This window comes from Populus nigra, chromosome 1 (genome assembly GCF_951802175.1).
Source record: "Populus nigra chromosome 1, ddPopNigr1.1, whole genome shotgun sequence".
NCBI classification, from domain to species: domain Eukaryota; kingdom Viridiplantae; phylum Streptophyta; class Magnoliopsida; order Malpighiales; family Salicaceae; genus Populus; species Populus nigra.
This window is the reverse complement of record NC_084852.1, coordinates 14,162,229-14,174,965: the sequence shown is the minus strand read 5'-3', so window position 1 is coordinate 14,174,965 and position 12,737 is coordinate 14,162,229. Positions and strand designations below refer to the sequence as shown.

Genomic DNA, 12,737 nt, shown 5'->3' with positions numbered 1-12,737 from the left:
ATGATGGCATGTCGATGGTATAAATTTGCATTTTTCTAGCATGTTCTTTATTCCCAAAAGAAGATATTCAAAGGATTCAAAATAGCTATATATTTACCACACTTTTTTGAAGATTTTTCAATTAAATCCTTAAATTTCTTAGTAGGATGTTTTGAAGTTGAAAATAGATTTAATGAGGTTCTTAGTATGTTTCTTGAGTTATTTTAAGGTAAAAAAAAAGGTTAGAAAATAAATTTTGAGATTCTAAAAACTCATATCCCAACTTATTGGGCATCTTTAGTAGCTAAAATCTTAAGCAGTTGACAACACTATTTTATTTTTTAAATAAAAGATCTAATGTTTTCTTCACCTATAAGGAAGAAGGCTTCCGAACCCACAAGCTTGATCTTTTTTTATATTGCCATTTAGTTTGTTTTTTAATTTGCTTTCCCCTTGGATTTTAAAAACAAATCACTAATATTATTTTATTAAATATGAGTCGCTTTTATCATTGTTTTCCAATAAAATTAAAACTTTTTTTTTTCTCTGGTAGTATTAACAATCATCTTGTTAGATCATTTCTCTGATGACAAGTTATATACTTACCACACTGTCAATTCATCCATCAAAACAAATGCTAACAAACGCTGCCATCTTCTTCAATCAAAGTTTCAGACAGATAAAACCAGGTCATATTAGGATCTCGTCAAAAAAAATCTGAAAATTCTGATTCCTGTTATTCTGGGTGTTGAGCAGGATACGTGGCTTGGAGAGTGAACGGAGTGGTTATATGGGCTCGAGGAGCGAAACAATGGGTGGGGTATGGTGTGCACTAGTTGGCATCCTCAACTCAGGATCTCAGCTCATGATTTCGTGGCCTCACTCTAGTTTGCAGCTCAATAGTGGAAATAACTACCCTTGTCTTAACATTAATGGCTGTGCGAGGATGATGTGCAAGACTTTTGGGAGAAGAAAATGGGATATCCAACACCACAAATAAATTTAATGGTTCAATCACAAGGGATTTGGTGGGCTAGAATTGAGATCGGTAATGGGGAAAGAAGAGGGGCGAAATTGCCCAATATTATCCACAATATTCAATCAGGCTTCAATTTGACCCTTGGTAAGTCTTAAAATGGCCCGATAGTATCACTACAGCTCACTCTTTAATACCTTTTCTTTGTTTACTTCTCTTTATTTTTCCTCTAAAAAATCCAAAAAATAGGGTGCCTGGTGATTAGAGGGTGCCATGGGAACTTTTTGGCAACTATCATGATAACATTGGGAAGCTTATAACGCTCCTAGTACAAGTGGAGCATTGATGGATCTATACTGGCACAAATAAATTGACCCTTGCAATTACGAATAGTGGATGTAATTTTCGAAATGATTTTGGAGACCTATAGCAATTGGTTCAAAATGAAACATGTGTTTTACAATGATGCGCTCCAACTGTTGAAAATGAATCTCTAAACCATGCAGATAGATACAACCACAACTTTGTTCCGCAAAGTAACATGTGTTGTCTAGTAGTAGTTTGTTTGGACCACTAATGGCATCATAAACATATTCTCAACTAGCTCATAGCTATCATGACTAAAAATATCCAGTAAGCTAGCAAACTAAGTTTTTCCCAATGTTCTAAACCTGGGGTCTTATGCTGCATACAGGACTCTGATGCTATGTCAGATACAATCCCGGCAAGGGAACAGGCTTCTAGCAAAACCAATCCCATGGCAAGAAAAAGGAATACCTATGAGTGAACAACTAGGATCAGCACCAATATAAACAATAAGCCTTAAATGAAAACTCATTTGGTCAAAGGTTTCAGGCATTTCAGATCTAAACTGACCGTACTATTTGAAAACAGACCCAACCAAACAAGAATTCGGTGGTTGAAATGGCACCAGTACCTTGGCAATTCAGGGGGGGTTTACATGCAATGTAAGCACTAAGCAAAGCCTATTCCTAACTACCATTAGAAATCTAAAGAAGATCATTAATCTAAAAAAGACCTGTAACTAGAAACTGACGTGTGAAGATGACTGGCCAAAACAACACTCTAAAGTATACCTGGAAAAAAAAAATTCTTTTTAGGGCCACTTGACCTTATTGAAAACCAGTTTCCACCTTACTATTGACTGTATATGATATCCTACCTAATAAAAAATACTCTTAACATGTGAGTGAGAAGACACGACAAACCATGAAAGTCCTTTAGTTTAATACATCTGATGAGGAAATGTATGTACTACTGCAATTAGTCTGCAGATGATAAGGTTGTGAAAGCTACAGCCTAGATGTTATTAACACACATGAATACGCTCACTTTCATTATGTTGAGTCACAAACACCAAACATTTTCACAAGCCAAAACATATCCACTCCATCTGTAAAAACTGAAAAACTATCAAAACTCACAATAATTGAGTGCCATATAGAGCTCCAGACAAAATGACAAAAACATCAAAACATTGAATTACCATGTGGGTTAGCAGCCAAGGAAGTAGATTGGATTCACGACCAAGCTATTAGAATTATATTTGGCATTTCTCAACCTAATTTTCACACTCAACATTTAGGACGAAACACACACATGCCAACATAAGAAGCCAATCCTAAAGACTTAATATCAAAGCATGATAGATGTAAACGAGTAGGATTTTCATCTAGGAACTATCATCATAAACACAACATGCAAATTATCTAGTATGCTATAAACTAGCAAACTTGATATTAAACGAGAAGATGTAAATGTAACACCTTCAAATTAATTCCATAAAAAAGAAAGAAAAAACCATCATCCTTCTAATGTATTACCAAGCACGAACGAAAAGAACTCACGAACGGGAGAAAACTCCACTAACCCAATATCCATTGCATACCCAGCAACAGGCAACTTCAAATCTCTCAAAACACATAAAGACTCACCCATCCTTGCCTTGGGGACATCCTGAGCCACTGCACAATAAGGAATCCAATTGTCCGGGCGATATTCTTCACTGATCTCAATCCCCTCCTTCCTCATTGCATCACACAACTGAGAATGGAATTGAAGAAGGGAAAGCGAAGGCGTGGGGCCTAAAAAGAGAATATTGTTGTCATTTGGAAGGCAACCAATGGTGGAGAGAGATAAGGGTAATGGTTCTTGCTTAGATGCGAAAGTCTTGATGATTGATTCAAGCTTAGTGGGATCAACAAAGGGAGTTGAATAAAGGGTTATATGAGGTCGAGACTCGATTTCAATAAGTTGGCTGCTTATTTGGCGTCGAGCCAGCACGTTCCAGGCCTTGAGCACCTGGTTTTCAAGCGCTGGATCGAAATAAAGCTCAATAGCATAACCACCCTCTGACATTGAATCAAATCAAATTTGAGATCTAGAAACCCTTGATATTGTTGATTGCAATGAAATCAAAACCCTAGACGCAGTTGGGATTCAACAAAATTACAAAGGGAAAACTGTTGAGGCCGGGCAGATCGGATCAAGGGAGGAGAGATGAAATGTTGAACGGTGGATGGAGATGGACGCCGAGTTTAATTTAAGAAGAAAGAAAAAAAACCAGAGAGAGGGTTTCTGTTTTATGAAAAAAACATTCAAGAGAGAGAAGGTGAAGTTGCTTTTGTGACTCCGAATAGGATATTTTTCACTCGGAAGAAAATAACAGTTTACAAATCATGAACAAATCGATCCATCTTTCCATATTACTCTATGATCCACAAGTATTGAAATCAATCAATTTGGTCCCCATACTTCATGAATTTAACGCATGGCGGGCACAAGATTTTTATGTATAATAGTCCCTATTTGCTCCTTCATTGAAGTTTTCATCCACATACATTGATTTTCACTCATCACTTGCACGAGATTTGTATAAAATGTTTTTTTATTTAAAAATAAAATAATAATTATTGTTAAATATTTATAAATAATTATTATTTATCTTAATTTGATCCATCATCCACAAAATTCTTAATTTATTGTAATTCCACACCAACTTTGCATCGAACTCTCAACTTTCATAAGGTCTAGACAACAATTCACAATAAACAACATTCTTTTTATTTAAAGAATCAAACTTCACTTTATTTTCATCAAAATAAAAATAAATTACTTAGAATATCTTAATTATTGTTTATATATATATAAAAAACAAATAATCACACGACATTTGATTCATTTTATAAATTAATAAAGAAAGATAAAATTAATCATTGATTAGCAAAATTGATCATAGGTGAAATCGATCATTGATCATCGATCATCGACTAAAAAGATTATGTGACTAACTAATCAAGCATTATTCAAAATAAAAGTCTTTAGCAATTAAATTAATTGATATTGTAATATACAATAAAAAAAACATACAACTACTAAAAGAATTAACTCAAATGTGTACTAACAACCATAAAATTTAATTATGTTCAAGCTAGGAGTCTTCAATGAAATAATTAATAAGAAGTTACAATATCAGCTTAAGATTCAAATAATATCAATAAAAAAGGAGTTTAGTTTGCATTTGGATTCAATAAAGTCTCCTTACTTGATACCAATATTTTTATAGGATTATGATTTATATGTTTAAGATAAGATGTAAGCTCTTATTTCAATATATAAATGGTCACATAATCATAGTTAAATATAATCTGCTTCACATATATGATTTTAATAGTTTTTTTATAATTTTTTTGTAGAGGGTTTTTATTACTTTATTTACAACTTTTCTTTATTTTTTTACACTTTAATTCGTGTAACGCTTTTTCTTTTGGTCTCTATAAACCTATTCTTTTCCTTGTATGGTGTTGCTTTCGAGTAGATCATCTTCTTTGAAGATTCGAGTTCTTAGATCTCCCACACTCCACTTAATTTTACAATGTTACTACCTCATCCTTCTATGATTAAGTTCTTATTATGCCTTTTCTCTTTCTTCCAAGGTAAAAATGATTGGCTTGCAACATATTAATTAGAAGAATATATGAATAATCAACAAATTGTCATGTTTTTCAGGATAAGATTTAGTTTTTATTCTAGAATCCATTAAATATGCCTAAAAAAAACATAAACTTGTCTCTACTATATTAGATGAATAGTCAATACCAGCAATAGTAAAGGTTAATTTTTTTTTTTTTTTGAGAAAAGCTTAATAATCTATCATCTTCTTAATGTTTTAGGGATAAATCGATATTAGACATGCTAAAGTTCATTTAATTCACCATGACTATAGATACATTTCTAGCTTTTGTATACAAGCCATCATACTATCATTGATTCCAATGTGATCATTATTACTAACAACATATAGGCATATTGGTTTGTTGATGCCTTATACGCAACTATTTGTGTATTTTTTTTTATGGATTTGATAACATTGTATGGTTGTCATAACTAGCTATGATAAATTTCATCTAACTAGTCATGACTGTTTTTAAAGGAGTATCTTATTATTGACCTTAAATCTCTCTAATATTGATATAGAAGATTTCTAAATAGAAATGAAAAACATAAAATATGATCTAACATAAAAACATCATGGAGATAAATCAAATTATACATGTTATAACAAATTAGTTGCATTAGATACAAAATAAGTTATGTTAGAAGAAGCATGAGCTTATACACACGAGGAACATATCCTAAGAAGTTCTAGAATCACCAACACTCTAACACTCTGATAGGGGTGTCTAGAATAAATATGTCTCATGCAAGAAGGTATTTCTGAATATATTATACACATCAACAAACATATCTCCGCTTAGGCATGACAAGCTAGTCACTTCCTTGGCATACAAATAACCACAAGCCAAATAATTAATTATTTAGCCTAACAAAACTTTTATCATTTCCAACAACAACATTTTATTGGTAATTTTATGCCTCATAGGGTATGTTAAAACAAAGAAATCGATGAATAACATAGGGGAGGTATATACAGAGCTGAACTAGCTCGACACAAAGAGAGATATGGCTAGAAGTAGGATGAACAATAATATCTGCTTACAATCATCACTTCACTACCCTGAATGGGATGATAGATTACACACAATTCCTAAAGGGATAAAAGTAATAGATTTAAAGCAATTTTCAAGGGAAAGTAACCAATAAATAAAAGAATACATTGTCAAATTTACTAATCAGCAACCAACCCTTTTATAAAACCGAGGTTATTTGCTTGATCATTGACCAAATAGAGGGAGCAGCCAACGGCTACTGCCTTGCTAGCGCATCGCGAAGCAGCAGCATTGGATGCTAACACCAACAGCAGTGGTGCTAGCATTGTTGGCATGCTTGACCTGTTGCGCGCGTAGGGCCAAGTCGGCAGTAGTGGTTTGAGCAACAAGCCAACAACAAAGGGCTGCTACCCTACAATGGCTGCAGGAGCCTAGCGCAAGGTTGTTGCCTTCCATTGTAGGCGGTGTGACAGCAATCTTAGGAGTATACCCACCAACAGCAGTAAATAAGATGTGGTAGAATTACGGTTCTTTTCCTTGAGCTAATTTTAGGGTTTTCGTGGTTTGAATTATGATTCTACTCCTGAAACATGTTTTTAATTAAAATTGTTTTAAAGGCACAGGCAATGATGAAAAAAAAAACTTGTATGTTGAATCGTTGATGGAGCTTCCTCTTAGAAGAAAAGGCATCACACTAACAATAAACCCAAGGCCACGGCGTATACAGAAAAAACTCTAATTTCATCACTGTTTGCCTTGGTTCTGGAAGAGACAAATGATGATCTCTTAAACAGGTCACTTGTAAAATTTTCTTTCATCTAATTAATGTAGGAATCCTCCACAAAAATAGAAAACAAAAATACTGCATCGAAACCTTCCATACAAAATTATAGCTGAACTTACACCACTCTATTTAATCGTTCGGATGCTCATGCCACTGCTACGCACAGGGACCTGATTCCAATACAACCTCGACAGTCAGATATTTCATGGGATAGCAACGTATAAATGGTTGCTCGTGAAGTTGGATCGTGTTCGGTAAGGTAGAAAAGTTGTTCTGTTTTGCCACTGACACACATATGATCAACACACCAGAAAAGACATTGTAGTCGCATCAAGTTCTGCATTTACTGGTGTGGCCGTAGTACCAACTTGTATGCCTGTATTTCCATGGGAGGGATGACTACATGTCCCTCTTGACCCACATCCGCAACCTGCTCCATATATCCAAGCATCTCTATGTCTTCATGCAAAAGATTCAAAGAAGTTGCCTTTGCTTTCAACACCTCAAGGCCCTTGAACATGTTGAAAAGATTTAGAGGTTCATTAGCAACAGTGGTACACTGAGATCTACCCTTTCGACAGTATGAAGTATCCCAATGCCTCCTCTGTAAGATCAGGACAAACCTAGGATCTTCAATCAGCTGCTGAGAATATTTTGATGGCCGGGGAACTTTAAAATTCACGATATGCAAGTCACAAGGCAAGGGAGCAGCCAAAGGTGAGAAGGATCTTGGAGGTGGTTGCACAGATAACTCCTGGGGATTCTTCGCTACAAATGCATGCAATGGATAATTCAAGTGAGCACCAACTAAGTGTGAGAGAAGAGAAGGGCTGAGGGGAAGAGGATTGGAAACAGGATCTGAAGTGGAAGAAATGTTAGACTCAAAAAGAAGGTGAAAGATCACATTCATTGGACGATTATCCATCACTCCTTGCCCAAGACCACGTCCATCGTCTCTTAGCAAACGGCGGTCAAGCATAATCTCTAACCATCCATCTTTAAGGCTGGCCACACCCAGTGACTGTCTAGAATGGACAGAAAACCTCTTGCCATTGGATCCTAACATGAATGCTAGAGAAGGCATAGGGTAGTAATTCCCCTGCAGGGGTATCTTATCATAAGTCTCTCTCCTGCTCATCTGGAAGCCATTTAAATCAGAAAAGAAAATCCTTTTATTATCGAGATCTGTCTTGTATCTAACTATCAATTCCCTGTCATTAAAATCTTGGCCAAGAAGCTCAACATGGTATTCTTTCTCGATAAGCAATTCCCTCATAGTGCTATCTCCATTATAAATTCGAGTGCTATGGGAGATGGGGGCTTTGTCCCATGTCGTTTTAGGATAAGAATACACTTCCTGAACCAATAGACCCTCAAATATCACCATGTGCCCACCAGCCTCAATGATAGGTTGAGCATGACCATTGGGTTTGAATAGGTAGGCCCCACTTCCCCGACTAGAGTACATTCCTATTTCTTCACCCACAGCATTCATGGAACCATCTGTATTAGTTACTTTCTGCAACAAACCATGCTTGACATCAAAGGTGAGAGTTTGATGTTGATTCTGAATTTCAGCCACACCTCCTTCTATTTTGGAGCAAGCATACGGAGCAGGGCAAGAAAATGAATTAGACATCGAGAAGTATTTTAGTTTTGCTGGTTTCGCTTTTTCACATCCCTCAAAACCATTAGCAACATAATATGTTTGCAATCCCATGGCAGGAACAGAAGCTTTCCAATGGAGACGATGCCTCCCAGTAAAAATCTTGCTTTTATCATGCTGCAATTCAGGGGACACTTGGCTTGGGACACAAGTCCAGTTTGAATCCAAAACAGTAACATCAGGCCTTTTAACAATGACCATCACAACCTCTTCTCTAGTTTGCTCCAAGGGATTAAAAAGCACAACAGATTGTGAAGTTCCTTCACGAGCATTGATTGCCTTAAGCACTGGTTGAACATCATATTTAGATCTCACCTGTTGTGACTCAAACTGGGATGGACTATGATCAGACTTTTCATGGTGAATACCAAGGAGTACTTCAATTGATTTGGACATGAAAATTTGCAAGTCCTGTAAAGAAGTATGCATCCGAATTCCGTAGTCCTGAACAACATGATCCTTAGCCGTGCCAGTTACCCCATCATGATGTTGGAAAAGAGCTAAATTCCTCCTCGCAGCAGTCATCTTGTAGGCAAACCCTGTGGCCAATTTTTCACATTGTGCTCTCTGGCAATAACCATGCAACAAAGCCATCATTATTTCTGCAGCACGAAGTGTTTGCTCTAGTACCCGATCAACAGCCTTAAAGAAAGGCCTTGAGATGTAATAGCCACTCCAATAGTCCTGTTGCCTATCAGCATAAGTAAAGAAGTCACCTGATAGAGATGGAAAACCCTCAATCTGACCAGAGCCAACCTCTCCAGGAAGAGAATAATTTATCCTGTCAGCCTCTTCACGAAGAGTTCGGAAGTAATCATCCAAAGTACCAAATTTTGCCTCTGCATTTAAACTGGGATTGGAGTTGATGTAATCAAATAACATTTGGTAATTCCGAAACTGAGCCTCTGCTTCATCAATACTGATGTAACGGAAATCATCACCAAGAGGAATAAGGAGGGTATTAGTCCGGTACAGAGTTGATTTCTTCCTGTATTGATCCAGTAGCTTTAGTGCTCTCTCCTGAACATTTTCCTGGTTGATTTCCACTGGATGTTTGCCCCATGGACACAGTTCATAATTAAAGCCATGCATTCGAGCAAAATCAAATTCACAACAAATAGCAGGCTCTGGTCCACAAGTATGAGGAATATCATAGGAATAGAAGGGCATCATGTGTGTAAAAATATCAGTGCTTTCCTCAACATCCCAGCTCTGACGCCATGTGTATTCTAAATTCTTTTGCAAAGCAAGTTCCTTCTTCAGCTCATAATGGGTTCTTTGAATAAGCATGTTCTCGAAACCCATACGACGAAGCAGATATGCCATAGTGGGAGAGTAACCAAATGGATCTATTGCCCATGAATTCTTAGGAACAACCCCGATTGTGTCCTTCAACCACATATTCCCTTCTGTAATCTGAAACATAAATTCCAAAAAGCTTCATTCAGATAATTACCACTGGAAAAAATAAAATCCTAGGCATAATTTTCATCACACAACAATACTTCTGTTTACCAATATCAGATTGTGAGTAAAACCAAATGCACCAGGTCACTAACTGAGAAAATAGATTATACCATGCCTAATATTATATCTTATAGTGAAAAAAAAACAAAACAATCTAAGAGATTGCATCAAGGAAAATTAACTGCACACCAGGAACAACTAAAAAAGGCAAGCTTGAATCTACTCACTAGTTCAGCATTGATCTCCCATTTGTCTGTGTGTGTGACTTTAAAATAAAAACCAAATTTTTGCATACAGGAACTCCTAGAAATGGTAAGCTTGAAAATACTCTTCAGTTTAGCATTGATCTTCCATTTGTAGCATGTCACTTGGAAAATACAAGCCAATTTTGAGTTCCTCCACATCACACTACCTAGCCATATTAGCAAATACAAGACACAACTGATGCATTATTTTTCCATTCTAGGGATAGAAAAATGATTTATTTTTCTCCTGAAAAAGATCGAGCGTAGAACCAAAACAAACCCTCTACATTTTCCCACTATACGCTGTGGGAAGATGGATTGTAAACTGTACACATCGCTTTCAACTTGTCAACTTCAACAAAAAAAAAAGACATGCTTAAACAGCAGTTGAATACAGAGATAAGAATCCAAAGTTCAATCATAGTTGTTTAACAAATTCTGAACACATAATTCAACACAAATGCATAAAAGTAAAGGAGGAGCGCTGCGAAGTATATACCTGCTCGATTATGGCAAAGTAATGCGAATTAGCCTGCATCAAGAGAGAGAGACTTCATCAGTGATATAAAAAGCACTAGGCAGCAGATGCATGGGTATCTATGGAAGTAGAATGATTTGTATATTATGATAAGCTCATCAACATCAACATTAACATACCTCATCATTCATTACCCAACCGCCCCCAACAATTTCCAACTGTCCTGCCTTGACTAAATTGGTAAACGATTCTCTTTTTTCCACTGATGCATCCCTCCACCATCTCTCCAAATAAGACATCTCTTCCCATATGAATTTCCGACGAGGATCCTACAAATCGAATAAAACCCGAATGAATTTTACAAGAACAAAAGTAACAAACACAAAATGAACTTTTTTATTATCATTACTATTACCTTAGAAAGTGTGTGGACAATTGTATCAAGTATATGCCTAGATTGCATGTCATAATACTCCTCCACAGTAAGCTTCCAGCCTGGATCATTATGCGAATGAGGTACCACAAAAACCTTCAATTTCTCATTATTCCATTCATCCCCTTTATAGCTCACTCTCCAACCTTGCTTCCACGGCCCACCATCCTCATCCAAGAACTGGATCCTATCATACAAACCCTTTGTGGTTATATCCACAGTAGCCCCACCAGCTCCATCTTCCTTCCCGTTGAAGTTATTGCTGCTGTTTCTGTTGCTGTTGTCATTCTGGGGTGGCTTTCTATTCCGGACCCTGTAATAAGAAGGAGGCTTGGATTTAAAAGGAGAGGAGAGGAGGGGTTTTGGGATGCCAAAGAGGAGAATGGTAATCAAAAGGAAGCAGAGAGAGATTGAAAGAGCGATGGTGAAGAAGTTTGTGAAGATGAAGTTAATCAGAGCCGTCCTTTTGCGTGACTTTCTTGATGGGTGTTTTGATCTAGTCGGAGTGGGAGAGATGGTGGGGAGAAGTGAGTTGGGCCACACGTTGCCACGGCGGGCGTTGCCACCAATGTAAGAGGAGAAAGGCATCGTCTCCCCTCTGCTCTATTGCTGGATATGCTTGTTTTTTTATTTTTTCAAATGGAAGAGAAGATCATGGGAGGCATCGTCGCCGCCGACTTCCGCCTATGGTTGCCTTGATATAATTGAAAATTATTTATTTTCTCTCAGTGGAGTCTTCCTTCCAAGTCAAGAGATGAATTGTGGTTCACTCTTTTTTTTTATTTTCTCCTTCAATTTTACTCGTATCAATTCGCAAATATTTTATTTATACCCCTATTTTTTGAAATTTTCAAATGTAGTACTTATAAAATTCCAATTTTGCAGCCTAATTTTTTTATGTAGTTTTGGACCGTCCGATCATTTTTTAACACAAAACAATGAATGTGTGTCTTGTTAACGTATTTTTGATATCGTGAAAAAAGAAATTATCAACCAAAAGATTAATATGTATATTTAATCAAATAAATTAGAACTATGCCAATAAATACTAAAATAAATTCTTAGTGTTATGCCATGGGAAAATATTGTTTATATGAAAGATGGATTTTATTATGAAAACTCTTCCATTAAATTTTTTTTTTAAAATTGTTATTATAAATTATGGGATTTAGTAAAATCTCAATTATATTATGTCCCGTTCATGACATTGTAAATTCTGTCAAATTCAAATACTTCAAATTACATAAAAAGTACTCAGAATCCGCATATTCTACATGCATTATCCAGAAAATCATCCATCATGCAGATTGGAGACAACCCTTATATAAACCTATCTATTTTGCAATCCACTTATGTGTGTGTAATGGTATTAAATAAAATATTAGAAAAAATAATCAAAATTAGATTAAAAAACAAAAATAAAAATAAAAAAATGATATACCTAGACATCCGGTCAACCACCAAAAAGATTAGGCTCATCTGAAATTAAAAACTTAGATACATGTAACTAGCTTGTTATTTTATGGAGTAGATGACACGTTACCTATAATATTTTCAAGTTATCACCGGTGACTAGAAAATCAAGGTATGAAGTTTAAGATCTAAAAAATACATTTTTCATCACCCAAAAACACTTATAAAACATCTTTAGAATGCTAATAAATCGATTTCTCAACCTAAAACATCTCTAAATTGGTTCAAAAACATAAAAATAAACAAAAACAATTTCTATCTCAACT

General features: G+C 35.9%; 2 protein-coding genes across 2 annotated transcripts; both read right to left on the bottom strand.

The window, feature by feature from the left end:
* Window positions 1–2,624: 2,624 nt before the first annotated feature.
* On the bottom strand, window positions 2,625–3,629 carry LOC133691509 (uncharacterized). The gene has a single exon (XM_062112048.1). The coding sequence runs from the start codon at window positions 3,332–3,334 to the stop codon at window positions 2,780–2,782; it is 555 nt and encodes a 184-aa protein (XP_061968032.1). The 5' UTR covers window positions 3,335–3,629; the 3' UTR covers window positions 2,625–2,779.
* A 3,018-nt stretch (window positions 3,630–6,647) lies between these two features.
* LOC133699733 (alpha-mannosidase 2) lies at window positions 6,648–11,791 on the bottom strand. Its single transcript, XM_062123177.1, has 4 exons — window positions 10,981–11,791; window positions 10,745–10,894; window positions 10,587–10,619; window positions 6,648–9,791 (listed from the first exon to the last, which is right to left on the bottom strand). The coding sequence occupies exons 1-4, from the start codon at window positions 11,584–11,586 to the stop codon at window positions 7,053–7,055; spliced, it is 3,528 nt and encodes a 1,175-aa protein (XP_061979161.1). The 5' UTR covers window positions 11,587–11,791; the 3' UTR covers window positions 6,648–7,052.
* Window positions 11,792–12,737: the final 946 nt, after the last annotated feature.